The 20,121-nt window shown below is 39.3% G+C and overlaps 1 protein-coding gene across 2 annotated transcripts in view; it reads right to left on the reverse strand.

Annotated features, from left to right (window-relative positions):
• mcf2l2 (MCF.2 cell line derived transforming sequence-like 2) overlaps positions 1 to 20,121 on the reverse strand; it is a 237,069-nt gene that overhangs the window by 162,071 nt on the left and 54,877 nt on the right. For both annotated transcript variants that reach the window (XM_060834750.1, XM_060834749.1), the window contains exons 11-12: positions 10,264 to 10,367; positions 8,158 to 8,246 (exon numbers count right to left, since the gene is read on the reverse strand). In XM_060834750.1, the coding sequence (XP_060690733.1) occupies positions 8,158 to 8,246; positions 10,264 to 10,367 (193 nt within the window). The remainder of the gene's footprint in view (positions 1 to 8,157; positions 8,247 to 10,263; positions 10,368 to 20,121) is intronic.

The following is a 20,121-nucleotide window of genomic DNA, read 5'->3' on the forward strand; positions in this document are numbered from 1 at the left end:
GCCAAAATAGTAGCTTTCTCCATGTTCATGATAAGTCAAAGAAACTTGAGGCAGTTTAGAATTTTTCTCCCATGTTGTGGTATGAGTGGAATTGTTTCAAATTTTGCATGGGATAGTTTGGAGAGGGAAACCATGTGAAATGTTTGTTTTTTTTTTTTGAAAAAATGTCTATGGATAATTTTAAACAGGAAGCTTTCAACCAAAAAAAAATTACCTCACTCTTTAAAATTCAGACTACCTGTACTTCCTTTTGAAATTTTAAATATGAGTGTCTAGGACAAGAACTATGAAAATTTTAAGTGACAATGTGAACCCTTCCTGAAATGTACTAAACTATTTATCCTACTCTGAACTTGAAGCTTAATTTTTGTTTTGTAGATTTAATGCCTGTCCATAACATCTATATAGGGTACATGTTTAATAAACAATTATGCTTCTGCCATTAAAGATATACCCACTAACTTTTGGAGGGATGAAAGACTGTATTAGATAATGGGAGAATTTATTGCACACTTCCTTTTTTCATATTTGTACCTACCTCACACAAGCTTTTGTTTCCAAGATAGCTCTGGCTATTTAGCTTAACAAATTGAACAGTTTTAAGACTAAGCAGTTTTTGCAGTAGAACAGAAGTAGTTTGAAATGCAATGGCACTACTTAAAGGTTTGTCTGTTGTTTGAAACAATCTATTTAAACTTTTTATATTTCACTGTTAAACTTCACGATTACATGTGTTTTAAAAAATTTAATGTTAAACAGTTGCTTCATGCTAGTTTTGCACTTCTATTTTCCAACTCCTTAGAAAATGTATATTTTTGTATGTTATTTTCAAATGTGTTCTGGAAGTTTTTTGTCTGAGAAAAATAAAGTTATATAAAATAAACTTAATCTTCAGTTTGAAATAAAATGTTGTTCTTGTCCTGGATTCTTACAACAGTTTAGTGGACAATGAATGAACATTATTGCTAAAAACATCCTTTTTTTTTAATATATAAAGGAAGGGTATGAATGTTGGGAAATGGGAAAAGTGGATTATGCAGCAATAATAGGTTTTTGGGAGTAAGGCTGAGACTGCCAAAAGTCCTCACTCAAAGCCAGTAAAGATTGCACAGTTAGATGTTAGCTGAACGGACTGATTATATTACAAGCTGGGGGAGGTTGACATAAAATGGGGATATTAGTACCTTTTATTTCCTATTGTACCAGATACAGTATTGTGAATATTTGGTTATCATTATATGTAGTCACTTCACTGGAAACTAACAAATTGAAGTTTGGATTTCTTCTTGATTGCAGGGGGCAGGAAGAGTAGTCCTTGATTGCCATGATGGGATAGGTGCAATGGGTTAGCAAGGTTAGATTACTTAAAATAGAGGAAGAACTCTCTATTTGGATACAGAACTGGTTTGAAGGTAGAATTTAGAGGGTGGTGGATGGTTGCTTTTCAAATTGGAGGCCTGTGACCAGTGGAGTGCCACAAGAATCAATGCTGGGTTCTTTGATTTTTGTCATTTATGTCAATAATTGGATGTCAACTTAGGTATGGTTAATAAATTTACACACAACACAATGATCGGATGGACAGTGAATAAGGTTAATTCAAAGTTTGACAGGATCTGGATCGGATGGGCCAATGGGCTGAGGAGTAGCCGATAGAGTTTAATTTAGATATTGCATTTTGGAAAGGCAAATGAGAGCAGTGACTATAAGCTGTTGAGTGTTGCTGAACAAAGAGACCTTGGGGTGCAAGATCACAGTTCCTTGTAAGTGGGGTCACTAGTAGATGGATAGTGAAAAACATGTTTTGGTATGCTTTCCTTTTATTGGTCAGAGTATTGTGTAGGAGTTGGGAGGTCATGTTGCAGCTGTACAGGATATTGGTTAGGCTACACTTAGAATAGTGTGTAATTCTTGTCTCCCTAGTATAGGTTGTGTCCAGAAACCATAGCCACATTCCTCTACATCAAAGACCTCTCTGAAATGACTGCCAGACTACTATAAAACAGCAGCTAATGAACTTGAAAGACCCTATACAGATGACAAGCAAAACTAATGTCACTTACAAAATACCATGCAAGAACTGCAACAAATACTACTTTGGACAAACAGACAGAATACTAGCCACTAGGATACATGAACATCAACTAGGCACAAAAAGACATGACCCACTCTCACTAGTATCCTTACATACAGATGAGGAAGGACACAACATTGGCTTGTCCTAGCATGCATATGTTGTCCCAATCAGCCATGCACAAGAATTCCTAGAAACATAAATTCCAGTTGAAATGCCATCAACAAACACATTGAGTTGGATCCCATTTACTACCCCTGAGGAGAAACAAAAACAGGCAATGACATCACAGCCCAAGGAACCCCAAACGTTTAAATAGAAAGTGAGCTCCACCACCAGTGCTTCATCCAGAGGGTCACTGAAGATGTTACATAGTATGGTGACAAAATATCTGAAACTGAACCTTAAGCTCAGCAAGCAAACCTACATCCAGAACCTCAACCTGAGCTATAAATGTTTGATTGTACCAGCCTCCTCTACCTCTAGCAGCTCATGCAATTATTGCACCATCGTTTGCATCGCTCTCGCGCGCACTCACTCCCCAGACACATGGGGTGAATTTATATTTGCACAGTTACATTGTACTTTGCTCAAAAACTGCATGAATCCATGTAAGACTCCACTCACTTTTTACATTAGAATCAATCTACCACCTGATGGAGTGATGCTCCGAAAGCTTGTGCGCTTCCAATTAAACCTGTTGGACTATAACCTGGTGTTGTGATTTTTAACTTTGTACACCCCAGTCCAACACTGGCATCTCCAATCAATCAATCTAAACATTATGGCACAGACAGGGAACATGGTGGGGTGGGGCTAACATCAATTGTTACAGTTAACCTGAGATTGCAACTTTCACAAGTTTTGCGATTTACATATGAAAGTGAAACTATCCTGGTCATTCTAACAGATGAGAGACTTGACAAACAATCGAGGTATTTTTCAATGTATAATATCAGATCACACTAAACTTTTGCTGTAAATTCTGTCTTATAATTGTGTACTCCACAACCAAATGATGAAGGAGCAGTGCTCAGAAAGCTAGTACTTCCAATTAAACCTGTTGGACTATAACTTGGTGTTGTGATTTTTAACTTTGTACACCCCAGTCCAACACCAGCATCTCCAAATCTTGGCTATTCATGCTATCCATGAATTTATAAATTCATGATTTTACAAATCTCTCTTCTTTACTCAGCGGTGGTTGTGTGGAATGCTCTGCCCCAGAGGAGGCCCAGTCTCTGGATACATTTAAGAAAGAGTTGGATAGAGCGCTCAAGGTTAGTGGAATCAAGGGTTATGGAGATAAAGCAGGAATAGGATACTGATTAGGGATGATCAGCCACGATTATATTGAATGGGGGTGCAGGCTCGAAGGGCAGAATGGCCTATTCCTGCATCTATTGTCTATAAGGTCATGCCTTAGCTTCAAATACTCCAGGGAAAATAGCTCAAACTCTCCAACCCTGGCAACATTCTTGAAAATCTTCTCTGAAACCTTTCGAGTTTCATTACATCCTATAGCAAGAAAATCCAAGGATTTTCAACTTATCAAAAAGACGGAGGTGGGCAGAGGGAGTGGGTTGCCTTGTTAGTTAAGAACAAAATTAAATCTATGGCACTGAATGACAGTGTCGGATGATGTGGAGTCTGTGGATGGGTATTGAGGAACCACCAAGGCAAAAAAACCATAATGGGAGTTATGTACAGACCTCCTAACAGTGGTCAGGACCAGGGGTGCTACATGTACCGGGAAATAGAGAAGGCATGTCAGAAAGGCAAGGTCACAGTGATCATAGGAGACTTCAATATGCAGGTGGACTGGGTAAATAATGTTGCCAGTGGATCCAAAGAAAGGGAATTCATGGAATGCTGACAGGATGGCTTTTTGGAACAGCTTGTCATGGAGCCCACAAGGGAGCAGGCTATTCTGGACCTAGTGCTTTGTAATGAACCAGACTTTATAAAAGATCTTAAAGTAAGGGAACACTTAGGAAGCAGCGATCATAATACGGTAGAGTTCAGTCTGCAGTTTGAAAGAGAGAAGGCAAAATTGGATGGAATGGTGTTACAGTTAAATAAAGGTAATTATGAGGGCATGAGAGAGGAACTGTCAAAAATAGACTGGAAGCAGAGCCTAGCGGGGAAAACAGTAGAGCAAAAATGGCAGGAGTTTGTGGGTATAATTGAGGACACTGTACAGAGGTTCATCCCCAAGAAAAGAAAGATTATCGGGGAGGGATTAGACAGCCATGACTGACAAAGGAAGTCAGGAAATGTATTAAAGAAAAAGAGAGATCCTATAAAGTGACCAAGAGCACTGGGAAATCAGAAGATTGGGAAGGCTACAAAAACAAACAGAGGATAACAAAGAGAGAAATAAGGAAGGAGAGGATCAAATATGAAGGTAGGCTAGCCAGTAATATTAGAAATGATAGTAAAAGGTTCTTTCAATAAATAAGAAACAAACGGCAGGCAAAAGTAGACATTGGGCCACTTCGAACTGATGCTAGAAGCCCTAGTGATGGGAGATAAGGAAATAGCAGGAGAATGTAACAAGTACTTTGCGTCAGTCTTCACAATGGAAGACATGAGTAATATCCCAACAATTAAAGGCAGTCAGGGGGCTGAGTTTGAGTATGGTTGCCATTACAAAAGAGAAAGTGCGAGAAAAGCTAAAAGGTCTTAAATTGACAAATCTCCTGGCCCTGATGGGATACATCCTAGAGTTCTGACGGAGGCGTTGGTTGAGATCTTTCAAAAGTCACTGGAGTCAGGGAAAGTCCCGGATGATTGGAAGATCGCTGTTGTAACCCCCTTGTTCAAGAAAGGATCAAAACAAAAGATGGAAAATTATAGGCCAGTTAGCCTAACCTTGGTTGTTGGTAAAATTCTAGAATCCATCATTAAGGATGAGGTTTCTAAATTCTTGGAAGAGTAAAGTCGGATTAGAACAGTCAACATGGATTTAGTAAGGGGAGGTCATGCCTGACAAACCTGTTGGAATTCTTTGAAGAGGTGACAAGTAGGATAGACCAGGGAAACCCAGTGGATGTGGTCTATCTAGACTTCCAAAAGGCCTTTGATAAGGTGCCACACGGGAAGCTGCTGAGCAAGGTGAGGGCCCATGGTGTTTGAGGTGAGCTACTGGGATGGATTGAGGATTGGCTGTCTGACAGAAGGCAGAAAGTTGGGATGGAAGGTTCTTTTTTGGAATGGCAGCCGGTGACAAGCGGTGTCCCGCAGGGTTCAGTGTTGGGGCCGCAGCTGTTCACGTTATATATTAATGATCTGGATGAAGGGACTGGAAGCATTCTAGCGATGGTTGCCGATGATACAAAGTTAGGTGGACAGGCAGGTAGTACTGAGGACGTGGGGAGGCAGCAGAAGGATCTAGACAGTTTGGGAGAGTGGTCCAGCAAATGGCTGATGGAATTCAATGTGAGCAAATGCGAGGTCTTGCACTTTGGAAAAAAGAATACAAACATTTTCTAAACTGTGAGAAAATTTGTAAAGCCAAAGTACAAAGGGATCTGGGAGTGCTAGTCGAGGATTCTCTAAAGGTAAACATACAGGTTGAATCCGTGATTAAGAAAGCGAATGCAATGTTGTCATTTATCTCAAGAGGGTTGGAATATAAAAGCACCGTTGTGCTACTGAGACTTTATAAAGCTCTGGTTAGGCCCCATTTGGAGTATTGTGTCCAGATTTGGTCCCCACACCTCAGGAAGGACATACTGGCACTGGAACATGTCCAGTGGAGATTCACACGGATGATCCCTAGAATGGTAGGTCTAACATAAGAGGAATGGCTGGGGATCCTGGGATTGTATTCAATGGAGTTTAGAAGATTAAGGGGAGACTTAATAGAAACTTACAAGATAAGACATGACTTGGAAAGGGTGGACGCTAGGAAATTGTTTCCGTTAGGCGAGGAGACAAGGACCCGTGGACACAGCCTTAGAATTATAGGGGGTAAATTCAGAATAGAAATGCGGAGACATTTCTTCAGCCAGAGAGTGGTGGGCCTGTGGAATTCATTGCCACGGAGTGCAGTGGAGGCCGGGACACTAAATGTCTTCAAGGCAGAGATTGATAAATTCTTGATGTCACAAGGAATTAAGGGCTACAGGGAGAATGCGCGTAAGTGGAGTTGAAATGCCCATCAGCCATGATTAAATGGCGGAGTGGACCCGATGGGCCGAATGGCCTTACTTCCACTCCTATGTCTTATGGTCTTATGGACCAGAATTGAACACCTACTCCAAAAGTGGTTTAATCAATGCCTTGTACAGTTGAAACAGTTTCCCATCTCCTATTCTAGATGCACTGAACAATAAAGGCAAATGTATCAAATGCTGCCTTCACTACCCTGTCTACCGGTGACTCCGCCTTCAAAGACTGTGAACCTTCACCTCAAGTTGTCCTTGTTTGGCAACTCCCTCAGACCTTACCTTTAAGTGTATAAATCTTGCCCTGATATGCAACACCACATGTTTGTCTAAATTAAACCCCATCTGCCACTCCTCAACCCATTCGATCTAGGTTCCGTTATACTCTGAAGTAACCACCTTCGCTGTCCACTGCATTGCCAATTTTGGTGTCAGCTGCAAACTTACTAACCATACCACCTATATTCTCATCCAAATCATTTACTTAAATTACAAAAAATCAAAGGTCCCAGCACCAATCCTTGCGGCACACTGCTGGTCACAGGCCTCCAGTCCAAAAAGTAACCTTCCACCACCACCCTCTGTCTCCTTTTTTGAGCCAATTTTGTATCCAAATGGCTATTTCTCCTTGTATTCCATGTCATCTAACCTTGCTAACTAGTCTACCATGTGGAACCTTGCCAAAAGCCTTGCTGAAATCTATACGGACAATGTCCACCACTCTGCCTTCATTGATAGACTTCCAGGAATCATTTTCAAAATGGCAGTTGTGCAATCATGTGGGATTTGTTGTCTCGTATAGCATTCCATTATTTTTCACCCGTCACCTAGAGTTGAAGTTCTACACGTAAGCTAGATTTCAATTCATTTGTTAACTGGGTTTTCCAGTTCATTGTCATTCTGTGGTTATTTTCACAGGAGGATGAATATTTTGATTGCTGGAACTTCCTACTTGTGCATTTTGTGTACTGTAACGACAGTGTGGCCAGGAGATCCTAGTTAATCCACCTCTTCACCCCCATAATCCTTTCTGTTTTGTGCAGATCCTAGCATTTGACATGCTGAGTGGTAGGTAAGGAAACCTTTACTTCTCAAGGCCATAAACTTGAACAGTAATTGAGAATCTGATTTTTGGATCAGTTGTGATGAAGAACCAGAAGATCACCTGGAAATCATTTTCTCACCTGCCTACACTAAATCCCCATTTCCCCAGTGACCCATTCTTTCCTGACCTTTCTTCTCCTGTTTCCCATTCTACTAATCCTTATCCCTCATAATTTCAGAGTTCTTATTCCTGTTGTCTGGCCAGCTGAGATTTCCTGGTTTCAGAGAGTTCTTTACCTTGGAATTAAAACCTGTTCTATCCCTGAGTTACTATTGACAGAACATTTAATCTGGAGAATAAATTTGAGAAATTGGATTTAGTTATCGCCCCACTGCATCTTGTGCTTACCTGCAAACAGTTTTAAAAAGCTTTCCATAATTCCTGATTTGTGAGATGATGGTTGTAACTTTCAAACTTGTAAGTTACTTGTAACTGTGTCAATAAGGAGTGTCTTTTCAATTTCATTATACAGGGATATACTGATTTATCTATTTAGCATTTCTGTTTAAAGCATTAATAACTAGCACCATACCTATTAGAACTATATCACAATTATTCTGTGATATAAACTCATTAAGAATAGTAATGATATTTTAGCATTCTCTGACGTAGCAAGTTCAAAGACAAGGTAATTCAGATGTTATTTGTTTTAAAACTTAATATTTACAAAAGATTAAGTTCTCCGTTAAATGACAATGCACAATATTAAGACAGAGGTCTTTGAGAATACAAAATATAATTTTGTGTAGAGCACATTGATAGTGATCCTCTACACAGATCTAAAAACATGTGATTAGTTATCTTACCTCCTCCTTGTTGACAGGTTTTCTTCACTTTCAGTTGTTACTTGGACATGACTGGATCCCCCCTGACTGGCTTCATGCATCACTTCAATCTAAAAGGGACAGAATTGGGAGTGAGAATTTATATAATTATGGATGGTTTTTTTAACAAAGGTCACTGTAGGTCTGACTGAATACAATAAATCAATTATCACAAAAACTAACTAAATTAAACTCTTAACGTTTCTGCTTTTTGCTGGAAATAGTTTTTAATGTTTACCTACAAGGTCAGAGACAAAACCTTAGGTCTGATTGCATTTTTCTACATGTCAATGTTGTTTCATAACAATCTTGAGCTAACGTCAGAACTACCAACACTTTCTTTTGTTGGGAGACTATCATTTTTCAATTGTTCTGAATGTTGATTATTTTACTGTACAGAGTTCAGTAAACTATTCCCAGTTACCTCCACAATCCAAAATCTAATTAGGATCATGGCACTGAAGTAAATTCAATTAAAAACAAAGTGAAAGGAATTTGAACACATGAATGAACACTCCAGCTACCAAAATTGCCCTCATCATCCAAATGTTAGGCAAGAATAAGAGTCTTTTTCCCAGAGACCTGAATGGCTTGCTGCTTGTTGAATAATATGCCTATATTATTCTCTATTAACTTTCTTCAGCTTTGTTCCCAGGTGGCTCAAAAATGATTTAGGTAGTGACATAAAACCATTGGCACAGCAATATTTCAGTATGTTGGTAAGAGGTCATCCTATTATTATACTTATTTGTAAACCAATGGCTCTAGTCAGTATCAGAATGCTGTTTCCTCTGAAAAGTGAAAATGTTCTTATAGAATCATAAAATTCCTACAGTACAGAAAAAGGCCATTTGGTCTGAGTCTCCACCATTCTTCCGAACAGTGTCACACCCAGACTGGGCATCTTGCACTATCCCTGTAACCCTAAATTTACCATGGTTAAATTAGCTAACCTGCACATCCCTGGACAGTACAGGGCAATTTAGCATAAGACCATAAGACATAGGAGTGGAAGTAAGGCCATTCGGCCCAGCGAGTCCACTCCGCCATTCAATCATGGCTGATGGGCATTTCAACTCCACTTACCCGTATTCTCCCCGTAGCCCTTAATTCCTCATGACATCAAGAATCTATCAATCTCTGCCTTGAAGACATTTAGCGTCCCGGCCTCCACTGCACTCTGCGGCAATGAATTCCACAGGCCCACCACTCTCTGGCTGAAGAAATGTCTCTGCATTTCTGTTCTGAACTGACCCCCTCTAATTCTAAGGCTGTGTCCACGGGTCCTTGTCTCCTCGCCTGACGGAAACAATTTCCTAGTGTCCACCCTTTCCAAGTCATGTCTTATCTTGTAAGTTTCTATTAAGTCTCCCCTTAATCTTCTAAACTCCAATGAATACAATCCCAGGATCCTCAGCCATTCCTCGTATGTTAGACCAACTATTCCAGGGATCATCCGTGTGCATCTCCGCTGGACACGGTTCCAGTGCCAGTCCTTCCTGAGGTGTGGGGACCAAAACTGGACACAGTACTCCAAATGGGGCCTAACCAGAGCTTTATAAAGTCTCAGTAGCACAATGGTGCTTTTATAATCCAACCCTCTTGAGATAAATGACAACATTGCATTCGGTTTCTTAATCACGGACTCAACCTGTATGTTTACCTTTAGAGAATCCTCAACTAGCACTCCCAGATCCCTTTGTAATTTGGCTTTACGAATTTTCTCACCATTTAGAAAGTAGTCTATGCTTTTATTCTTTTTTCCATAGCCCATCCATTTAATCTACACATCTTTGGACAGTAGAAACTGGAGTGCCTCCAAAAACTGACGCAGACATGAAGAGAATGTGCAAATTCCACAGTTAGTTACCCAAGGCTGGAATCGAACAGCAGTCACTAGTGCCTTGAGGCAGCAGTGCTAATCACTAAGCCACCATACAGCCCTTGTGTTCAAGTATTTGAATTTGTAACATTTCTGTGTGATACGGTTCATTTTATCACATCACCTGAATGCTCTTGTGTGTATTAACATTACCATAACATTTGTATTGACTCAACCAATACAAACACTAACAGGTATTTCCTTACCTTTAAATTTCCTTTTGGTTTCTTTCCATTCCTTTTCTTTGCCAGTTCTGTATCTGTTAGTGGTTTTGAATTGCTAATGTTATCTAAGCTTCTTCTGCTGGATGCTGTGGAATAATAAAAAGCTAATTGTTAGTAAAAATAGAATAATATATTTTATTTCAAAAAAATGTTAAGTCAATGTCCTTGATTGTATACTTCAATTTAAATAAAAACATTAATACTGTTTAACTGGTCACTCTATTCAATCTAAATCCAATTGTAGTAATGAATATATACCAGTACACACTATTTTGTGGCACATTGTTCTGTATTATTTTCTATTTGACAGCAATTAGAACCCAACATTCCTCAAACTTTCAATAAAGATCACCAGGTACATTGACTGAATTCATATTTTTCTCTGAAAGATTTATCATTAACCTTAAGCAATTTATTGTGGTTCTGTTTGCCGAGCTGGAAGGTTTTGCTGCAAACGTTTCGTTCCCTGGCTAGGGAACATCATCAGTGCTATTGAGGCTCCAATAGCACTGATGATGTTCCCTAGCCAGGGAACGAAACGTTTGCAGCAAAAACTTCCAGCTCGGCGAACAGAACCACAACAACGGACACCCAAGCTACAAATCTTCAACCAGACCTTAAGCAATTTAAATGACAGGGAATAGTGCTCATGCAAGAGATAATAATTAATCTCACCATTTATCACTGTATTCCTGTTGTACATTTCAAAAAATCCTGAATTCCTTACGCAGAATAGCTCCTTTCTTGGTTTTAATTTGAAGACTTTCCAGTGCCAATAATGGTCAAGATCTTGAAGTTCTAGGACTGTGTGTGCATTTGTTGTTTGAGATGCTACTTTTAAATTTAATTTTAGTTAAATTTAGCTAAATTTAGTTCATAGTTTACATTAAGCTGAAAGCTACAGTTTACTTCTGTAGTTGTCAGCCTTAAGATTGGTTCCTTTTCCAAGGTTTCCAACAAAAAAGTTGCTCGATTAAGAACCAACTGAAGCAGAGATAGGAACAGGAATAAGCCATTTAGCCTGTTGACCATGTGCCACCATTTAATGTAATAATGGCCAATCTAATACTTCAATGCCTTTTACCTGTACCATTTGTCATTATCAAATATCAAATATCTATCAACTTCTACTTTTAAATATACTCAAAGACTTAGCTTCCACAACCCTCAGGGATTTTAAATTTCACAGATTCATCACCCTTCAAGTAAAAACAAATTCTTCCTGCAATCTTAAATAGCATCCTTATTTTAAAACTGTGTTCCCCCAGTTCTAGAGCTCCCAGTGTTTTACCTGCACATACCCTGCCTATTCCTTTAAGTATTTTGAAAATACTTGAAAATCAAGTGACTGTGGTCTTTGGGGTTAGAAGCATATATAAGAACTTAGTTTGACTGAAAATACTGTCTTGTTTGTCCCAACCTCTGGGCTCAAATTCCACCTGCTACAAAGGTCTGTCATACACATCTTAACATGGTGATCAAAAATATCTACAAAGGAATATCAGATTTGTACACTTCAGAGATTGAAAGGGAGGAAGTGAAAGAAATATTTAGTTGCTTTTTGCCTAGCCTTTTCAGCCTTCAGGAATTGACTTCTACTACACTACAGAAGAAGCTAGTTAATTGCTAAGTATCTGGTAAGTGATTAAAGTTGATCATACTCATAAGGGTCAAGGTAGTACATTTTGAATGAGAGCTGAGCAGATGGGGACAAAAGGTATGATTGAGAGGTCTATCTGCAGTAAAACACAGTGGAGGGATGTCATGAACTACCATATGGTGAGATTTCAGGGAAAGCAGCTGATTGGTGAGCAGGCTTGATGAGTTTTGTTTAAAAGTAATATCTTTAATTTGTGTTTCAATGACTAGTCTTTTCTCCTCCCTTTCTTCATAGTTTAAATATGATTGATTTAAAGTGTGAAGAACATGGAAATGAGAGTAATTAACTAAATAAAACATAATGGTGATGTGCTATTGTTGCAGCATGTGGGAACTGCTGGACACCAAGGGAAGGATCCAGAATAAACACATTTGTAGTAAGTGCAGCTCAAGGAACTTCAGATCTGAATTCAGGAGCTGGGATCTAAGTTGCAGATATTGTGACACATCATGGAGAGGGAAGTTACCTGGACACTTTTCTCCAGGAGTTGATCACATCCAGAAGATTTGGTCTGTGATGAGGAACAAGAGGGTGTGACTGCAGGTGAGGGAATATGGGACCCCAGGAGCAGAGTTCAAGCTGTCTTAACCCTTGCAGTAATCAAATATTATGAGGGTGATGTAAAGTATATGGATGAGTGCAGGAACTGCAAGGAGAATGACTGAACTTACAGGAGCACTGTAGTACAGGAAGCCATTCAAGTAGGGGAGGAAACAGTAACATAGTGATAGGGGATAATACTGTTGTATGCAGCAATTTTGTCTGCCTGTTGCTTAATTGAAGGGTATCTCCTTGGGTCGAGAGAGGAGTTTCGGATGGAAATGGAAGGGTGCAGTTTTGTCATCCACATTGCTAGGTACCAATGGCTTCAGTTGAACAACAAAGGGGTTCTGCTGCAAAAATATTGGACAGTTAGGCACTAAATTCTAAAGCAGAAACTCCAAGATGATGTCAGATTTAGTTTCTGGACCATGGGCAAATTGGCATTGGCTAAATAAAGTGGGAGTTAAATGTATAGTTCAAAGACTTGAGTGGGAGTACTTGTTTCATTTCTTGGGGAACTGGCACCAGTAAGAGGATAGAAGGATGCTGTTCTGGTGTGTTGGGCTTCATTTGAACTGTGATGGGACCATGGACCTGGTGAATTGAATAACCTAAGACTGTACAGAGGGTTTTAAACTAAGTCATAGGGTCATAGAGATGTACAGCATGGAAACAGACCCTTTGGTCCAACCTGTCCATGCCGACCAGATATCCCAAACTAATCTAGTCCCATTTGCCAGCACCTGGCCCATATCCCTCCAAACCCTTCCTATACATTTACCCATCCAAATGCTTCTTAAATGTTGCAGTTGTACCAGCCTCCACCATATCCTCTGGCAGCTCACTCCATACACATACCACCCTCTGCGTGAAAAAGTTGCTCCTTAGGTTTCTTTTATATCTTTCCCTTCTCACCCTAAACCTATGCCCTCTAGTTCTGGATTCCCCCACCCCAGTTAAAAACTTTGTCTATTTATCCTATCCATGCCCCTCATAATTTTGTAAACCTCTATAAGGTCACCCCTCAGCCTCCGACGCTCCAGAGAAAACAACCCCAACCTGTTTAGTATCTCCCTGTAGCTCAAATCCTCCAACCCTGGCAACATCCTTGTAAATCTTTTCTGAACCCTTTCAAGTTTCACAACACCTTTCCGATAGGAAGGAGACCAGAACTGCATGCACTATTCCAACAGTGGCATAACCAATGTCCTGTACAGCCGCGATATGACCTCCCAACTCCTGTACTCATACCAAATGCCTTCTTCACTATCCTATCTACCCGCGACTCTACTTTCAAGGAGCTATGAACCCTGCACTCCAAGGTCTCTTTGTTCAGCAACACTCCCTAGGACCTTACCATTAAGTGTATAAGTCCAACTAAGATTTGCTTTCCCAAAATGCAGCACTTTGCATTTATCTGAATTAAACTCCATCTGCCACTTCTCAGCCCATCTGGTCCAGATCCTATTGTAATCTAAGGTAACCCTCTTCGCTGTTTACTACACCTCCATTATTTTGGTGTCATCTGCAAACTTACTAACTGCCTCTTATGCTCGCATCCAAATCATTTATGTAGACGACAAAAAGTAGAGGACCCAGCACCAATCCTTGTGAAACTCCACTGGTCACAGGCCTCCAGTCTGAAGAACAACCATCCACCTCCACCCTCTGTATTCTACCTTTGAGCCAGTTCTGTATCCAAATGGCTAGTTCTCCCTGTATTCCATGTGATCTAACCTTATCGAATGCCTTACTGAAGTCCATATAGTGGTGTAGATATAGTGGAGTGCTTTGTAGAGGGGAATATTTAGGCTTACAAAGCAAGGGATATGGCAGCATTGCAGGGCAGCCATTTAGGTAATGGTACCCAGAGTGGACAGGAAGAAATATTTTAAAAGATAAAGCAGCAATTATGGTAAAAGAGAAAAAATGGTAAGGGCAAAATTAAAGTCCCTCTACTTAAATACCCAGAGTGTTAGGAACAAAATAAATTAACTGCACAAATAGAGGTTCATGGGAGTGATCTTATAGCCATTTGCAGCAACATGGTTACAAGGGGATCAAAGCTTGGAACAAGATATTCAGCAGGAAGGCTGGGAAGGCAGCTATCATATTACAAGAGGGAATAAGATTGATAGTAAGAAATGATCTTAGATTAGAAGAAATAGAATTCATTTTGTGAAGGGAAGAAGTAGAATCCATGTGGTGAACAAGGGGTGAAAGACAATGGAGGAGAATAGTTTATAAACTCCCTAAGAGTAGTTATATTGTAGACTGAAGAATAAATTGTAAGATAATAAAATGGGATAAACTAACCTTTAGTCTTCCAAAGAAATTAATGATATTAAATTGAAAGAAAAATCCAAAGTGGCAAAGATTTGTGGTAAGTCAGAGGATTGAGAGAATTAAAAGCAAACAAAAGATGACCAACAAAAAGGAGAAAAAATAAATTCAGGATAAACAAACAAGATATAAAAAGCTAAACTCACTACAGTCTTTTAGAACAAAGGGCTGCTCTGTCGTTAGAGAGATAATGACAGTGGTTTAACTTGAAAGTCACCACATCTCAAGAAAGGGGAGAGATTGAGAAGGAATAACCTTGGCCAGTGTAGGAATTGAACCCATACTGTTGGCATCATTCTTTGTTGCAAGCCAACTATCCAGCCAACTGATCTAACCAATCTGCAAAATGGCAAGTAAGAGTTTCCTTTAAACATATTAAAAGGAAGCAAGCTGAATACAGCCCCTGTACAAGCTAGAGAAATAATTATGAGGAACCAGGAAATATCAGATGTGTTGAATATATTATTTTCTTGATACAAGATCATGAGAGGCATAGATAGAGTCGATAGCCAGAGACTATTTCCCAGGGCAGAAATGGCTAAAACGAGGAGTCATAGTTTTTAGCTGGTTGGAGGAAAGTATAGAGAGGATGGCACAGGTGGGTTCTTTACACAGAGAGTTGTGAGACCATGGAATGCGTTGCCAGCAGCAGTTGTGGAAGCAAAGACATTGGGGACATTTAAGAGACTGCTGGACATGCATATGGTCACAGAAATGTGAGGGTGCATTCATGAGGATCAATACTCGCCACAACATCGTGGGCTGAAGGGCCTGTTCTGTGCTGTACTGTTCTCTGTTCTATGTTCATAATAGAAGACACTTGTAGCATTCCAAGAATACTAAATTATCAAGGAGCAAAAGGAGAAGAGGAAATTAATACTTTTTATCTCGTTTCCGAGTATGAAAATTGTTAATAAGGCAAAAGGACGATAGGTTCCTAGGACTTGATGGGTAGCATCCTATGATTTTAAAGGAAGTAACTATGGAATTAGTGGATACACTGACCATAATATAGAGAAGCAGAATTAGGTCAGTCATTAGGTCATATTGAGTCTGCTAGTAACCTAACAATAACACTGGAAAAGTCCCAAAGGTTTTTAAAACTGTCAATGTTAACAGTCTTATTCAGAAACAAAGGGAGACCAAAAACACAAGTACCTAGGTTAATATCTGTCATTGGGAAAATGTTAATCTATTATAAAGGATGCAATAACATACCATTTAGAAATGTGCAATTTAATTAAGCAGAGTTGGCGTGGCTTTGTTTGAAGAGAACATCACGCCTGACAAATTTACTAGAATTTGAGTAGGGACCAAGCAAGGTAGATAAAGGGAACCAGTGGATGTAATCTATTTAGATGTTAAGACATTCAATAAGATACTATGCATAAAACTACTTCAGTTAGCAGCCTATGGTGTTGGGTTAATATGTTAGCATGGATGGAAGATTGGCTAACTGATAAAAGACAGATGGGTGGAGTTGGAATTTTTAGGATGACAACCTATAAATAATGGAGTGCTGTAGGAGAGAGAACTGTGGTCAGAACTATTTACAACATAATGGATGATGAAAGAGAATGTACAATCACTAAGTTTGCAGGGGAGAAAATAGGTGGGAGGGCGAGTATTGAGGATAACAGAATATACAGTGAATGTAAACATGCTAATTGAGCAAAACATTGGCAGATGGAATACAATGTGGGAAAGTGAGGTTATGCATATTGGCAGGGAGAATAAAGGAGCTGAATATTATTTAAATAGATTGGAAAGAAATGAACAGAATACAACTTCAGGTAATAGGGAAGGCAAATTGACAGTTGGACTTTATTTCAAAACGAATGGAGTATAAAAATGTGGAAGTCTTGCTAAAACCATTCATTTGAGCATATCTGGAATACCGTGAACAGTTTTGGTTAGCTTAGCCAAGGAAAGATATACTAGGGTAGTGGCATATTCTAATGAGAGGAAATTAAGTAGTTTATTCCTGTACTTATTGGAGTTTCAGAGAATGAGAGGTGACATTCTTGAAATATACAATATTATTGGGGGTGTTGACAGAATCTGGGAAGCTCTTTTCTCCTTTCTAGGAGACTTAGAACCAGGGGGCATAATCTCAGGATAAGATGTCTCCTTTTAAGACAGATGAGAAACTTCTGAGGGTACTGAAAATTAATGTAATCCTTTACTGCAGATGGCCGTGCTGTGTTGCTAAACAAATTCAACACTGTGATACAGATTTTAGTCAGAGAACAAAAGAAACAAAGAACAAAACAGCACACGAACAAGCCCTTCAGCCTAGCAAGCCTGTGTTGATTCCTATTCCTTATTTAGAGCTGCTACTTATTTCCCCTACATAGTTTCTATCCTTCTGTTCTTCTCCTGTTCATGTGTTTATCAAAATATGCCTTAAACGTTGCTAACGTGCTTGCTTCCACCATCTTCATTAGCTGTGTGTTCCAGGCACCCACCAGCATCTGTGTAAATATTTTCCTTGAACCACTTCCTTAAACTTTCCCTCTCTCATGTTGAACCTGTGCCCTCCTGTAGTTGACCGTTTCACCCTGGGAAAAAGCCTCTGACTACCCTCCCTAACTCTGCCTCTCATACCTTTGTAGATCTCTCTCAGTGCCCCTTAATCCTCCATTTTTCCAGTGAAAACAATTTGAGTTTACCCAACCTCTCCTCATATTCAAAACCTCCAGACCAGGCAATATCCCAGTAAACCTTCTCTGCACTCTCTCCAAAGCATGCACATCCTTCCAATGGTGACCAGAACTGCACACAATATTCCAAATGCAGCCTAACTAGTAGTAGCTGTGGGTTAGAAGATGCAGTCTAAAGAACTTTGAAGAGTAGTTGCAATGCATCTTATAGACAGGGCACACTGCTACTACTGAGTGTCAATGGAGGAGGGTGTGGATGCGATGGCAATCAATTTCTCCTGGTTGGTATCCAGCATTGTTGGAGCTGTAGTCATCCAGGCAAGTAGGGAATATTTCATTGCACTCCTGACTTGTGCCTTGTAGATAATGGATAGGCTTTGGAAGAGTCAATTGATGAATTACTCTCTGCAGATTTTCAAGCCTCTCACTTGCATTTGTAGCTACAATATTCATATGGCTAGTCCAGTTTAGTTTCTTATCAATGATTACACCATTGATTGCCCAGAACTTCAAGATTATACAGCAGAGAAACAGAGTGTATGGTCTGTTTACTAATGTTTATGTATGGAGGACAAAACAATCCGTTTGGTCAGCACCACATCCACAAATGTTCACTCACTGCTGCTGACACTTAGTAGCAGCAATGTGTATCGTCTACAAGATACACTGCAGCAACTTACCAAGGCTCTGTAGATAGCTTCCAAACCCTTGGACATACAGGGAACACCACCATGTGCAAGTTCTTTTAGAACACACCTGCAGGTTCTTCTCAAACCCACTTGGAAATATATCATGTTCCTTCACTGTTGCAAAGTCAAAATCGTGAATTCCCTTCCCAACATTATTGTGAGCATACCTCCACCAAATGGTCTGCCTATCAACACTTTGAAGGGTAATTATTGATAAGCAATAAATACTGACCCAACCTGCAAAACACACAAACCCCACATGAATAAAAAGAAAATAACGGCACACCTACCCTTCTGAAACTCGTGCTATCAAATAACTCTGACGTTTTTCTAGAAGATGTGCATTTCCTTTCAATCTATTTGTTTTCACAAGTTTATTAGTAAACCAAACTTAAGTGGGAGATGTGTATCATACAGCAATTCAAGCCTGTTCCACTATTCGTACAATCATTGCTGTTCTTCAGCCCCAAATCCATATCTCATGAACTCCCATGTTCCTTGCTTTCCCTGAGATATGTTCATTTCAGCCTTAAATAAAATCTGTAATGGAGCGTTCACAAACCTCCATTAGAAGATTTCAAAGATTCACTATCCTTTAGGTCTAGAAATTTTTCCGCCTGTCTGATCTAAATGATCAGCCTTCGACTCTAGATTCATTAGCTAGGGAAGATAGCCTCTATGTGTCTATGGTGAAAAGTCCTTTTGGACCACTAAGTTCAATTCTCATTCTTTTAATGCTAGAGCAAGCTGTTGCCTAACTCTCTGCACATTCTTGTGATAGGTGTGGGCTCAAATCAATATTTTTTCTCCTACTGTTTCCCTGGGCTGTGTGCAAATACTCAACTAATTAAACAACCCATTGCCACAATGTTGCAACATTTATTCCAGACAGCACTTACGCATGAATATGCATGCTCAAAAAAATGCTGGTGTCTGGTAAATTTGTGTCTGTGCAAGCTTGCTTAAAAAGGCTATGAAGTTTGTGCCAATTGTTCTTTGCCTAACACATTAGTTAACCCAAACAACAATTACTTACAATTCATTTTATAGCTCCTGTCTGAAAGGAAAATGGTTTTGTGTCAAAGATGTGACACTAAAGATGCAAAATAAACTTTCCAGATTGATAAAGTAGATACTGGTACCTGATAGGCAAAAAAAAAGCCTAGATAATGAGGAACTGAGAGATAATGGATATATTTTTTAATGCGCTGATTATATTTTTCATTACATTCTCTACATTCTGGAATTGTTCCAGTAGACTGGAAATTAGCAAGAGGAAGAGAGAGAGAGATCAAGAACTAGCTTGACATCAGTCATTGGGAAAATGTTAGAATCTATTAAGGAAGTCATAATAACCCATGTAGAAAATCTTAACAGGGTAGCACAATCTGTTCCATGTTGTTTGTATGTTTTTTTATATATTGTGGAAATTGGATATATAATGTACTTCAATTTCTAAATGGCATTCAATCAATTAAATGCTGTACAAAGATTGAAGCGCAAAGTAAGGGTTCATGAATACAGACTAACATTAACATACATAGAGATTGGTTAACAGGCAAGAGCAAAGAGTACACATAAACATGATAGTTAGGTTGTCAGGCTGTGACTTATGGAGAGTTATTCAGATCAATGCCAGAACTTCAGTTATTTATAATTCATGTTAATGACTTAGGTGAAGAATCTAATTTTAATCCTACAAAGCTAGCTGGGAATGCAAGTTTGATGGTGATAGAAAAAGGTTGTACATAATTATAAACAGTTTAAGTGAATAGGTAATGAAGTGGAAGGTAAAATATAAATATAGAGAGGTTAGGTGTTTTGTTTTGATACAAATAATCCCCTTTTCCATCACTCCTAACACTTTCTCTGCAGATGGGGTGGAATGGTGTAACCAGTGTTCATGGTCTGAAGTTGTAGAACTCCATGTTGAGTCCTGAAG

Source organism: Hemiscyllium ocellatum, chromosome 13 (assembly GCF_020745735.1).
Source record: "Hemiscyllium ocellatum isolate sHemOce1 chromosome 13, sHemOce1.pat.X.cur, whole genome shotgun sequence".
Lineage (NCBI taxonomy): Eukaryota > Metazoa > Chordata > Chondrichthyes > Orectolobiformes > Hemiscylliidae > Hemiscyllium > Hemiscyllium ocellatum.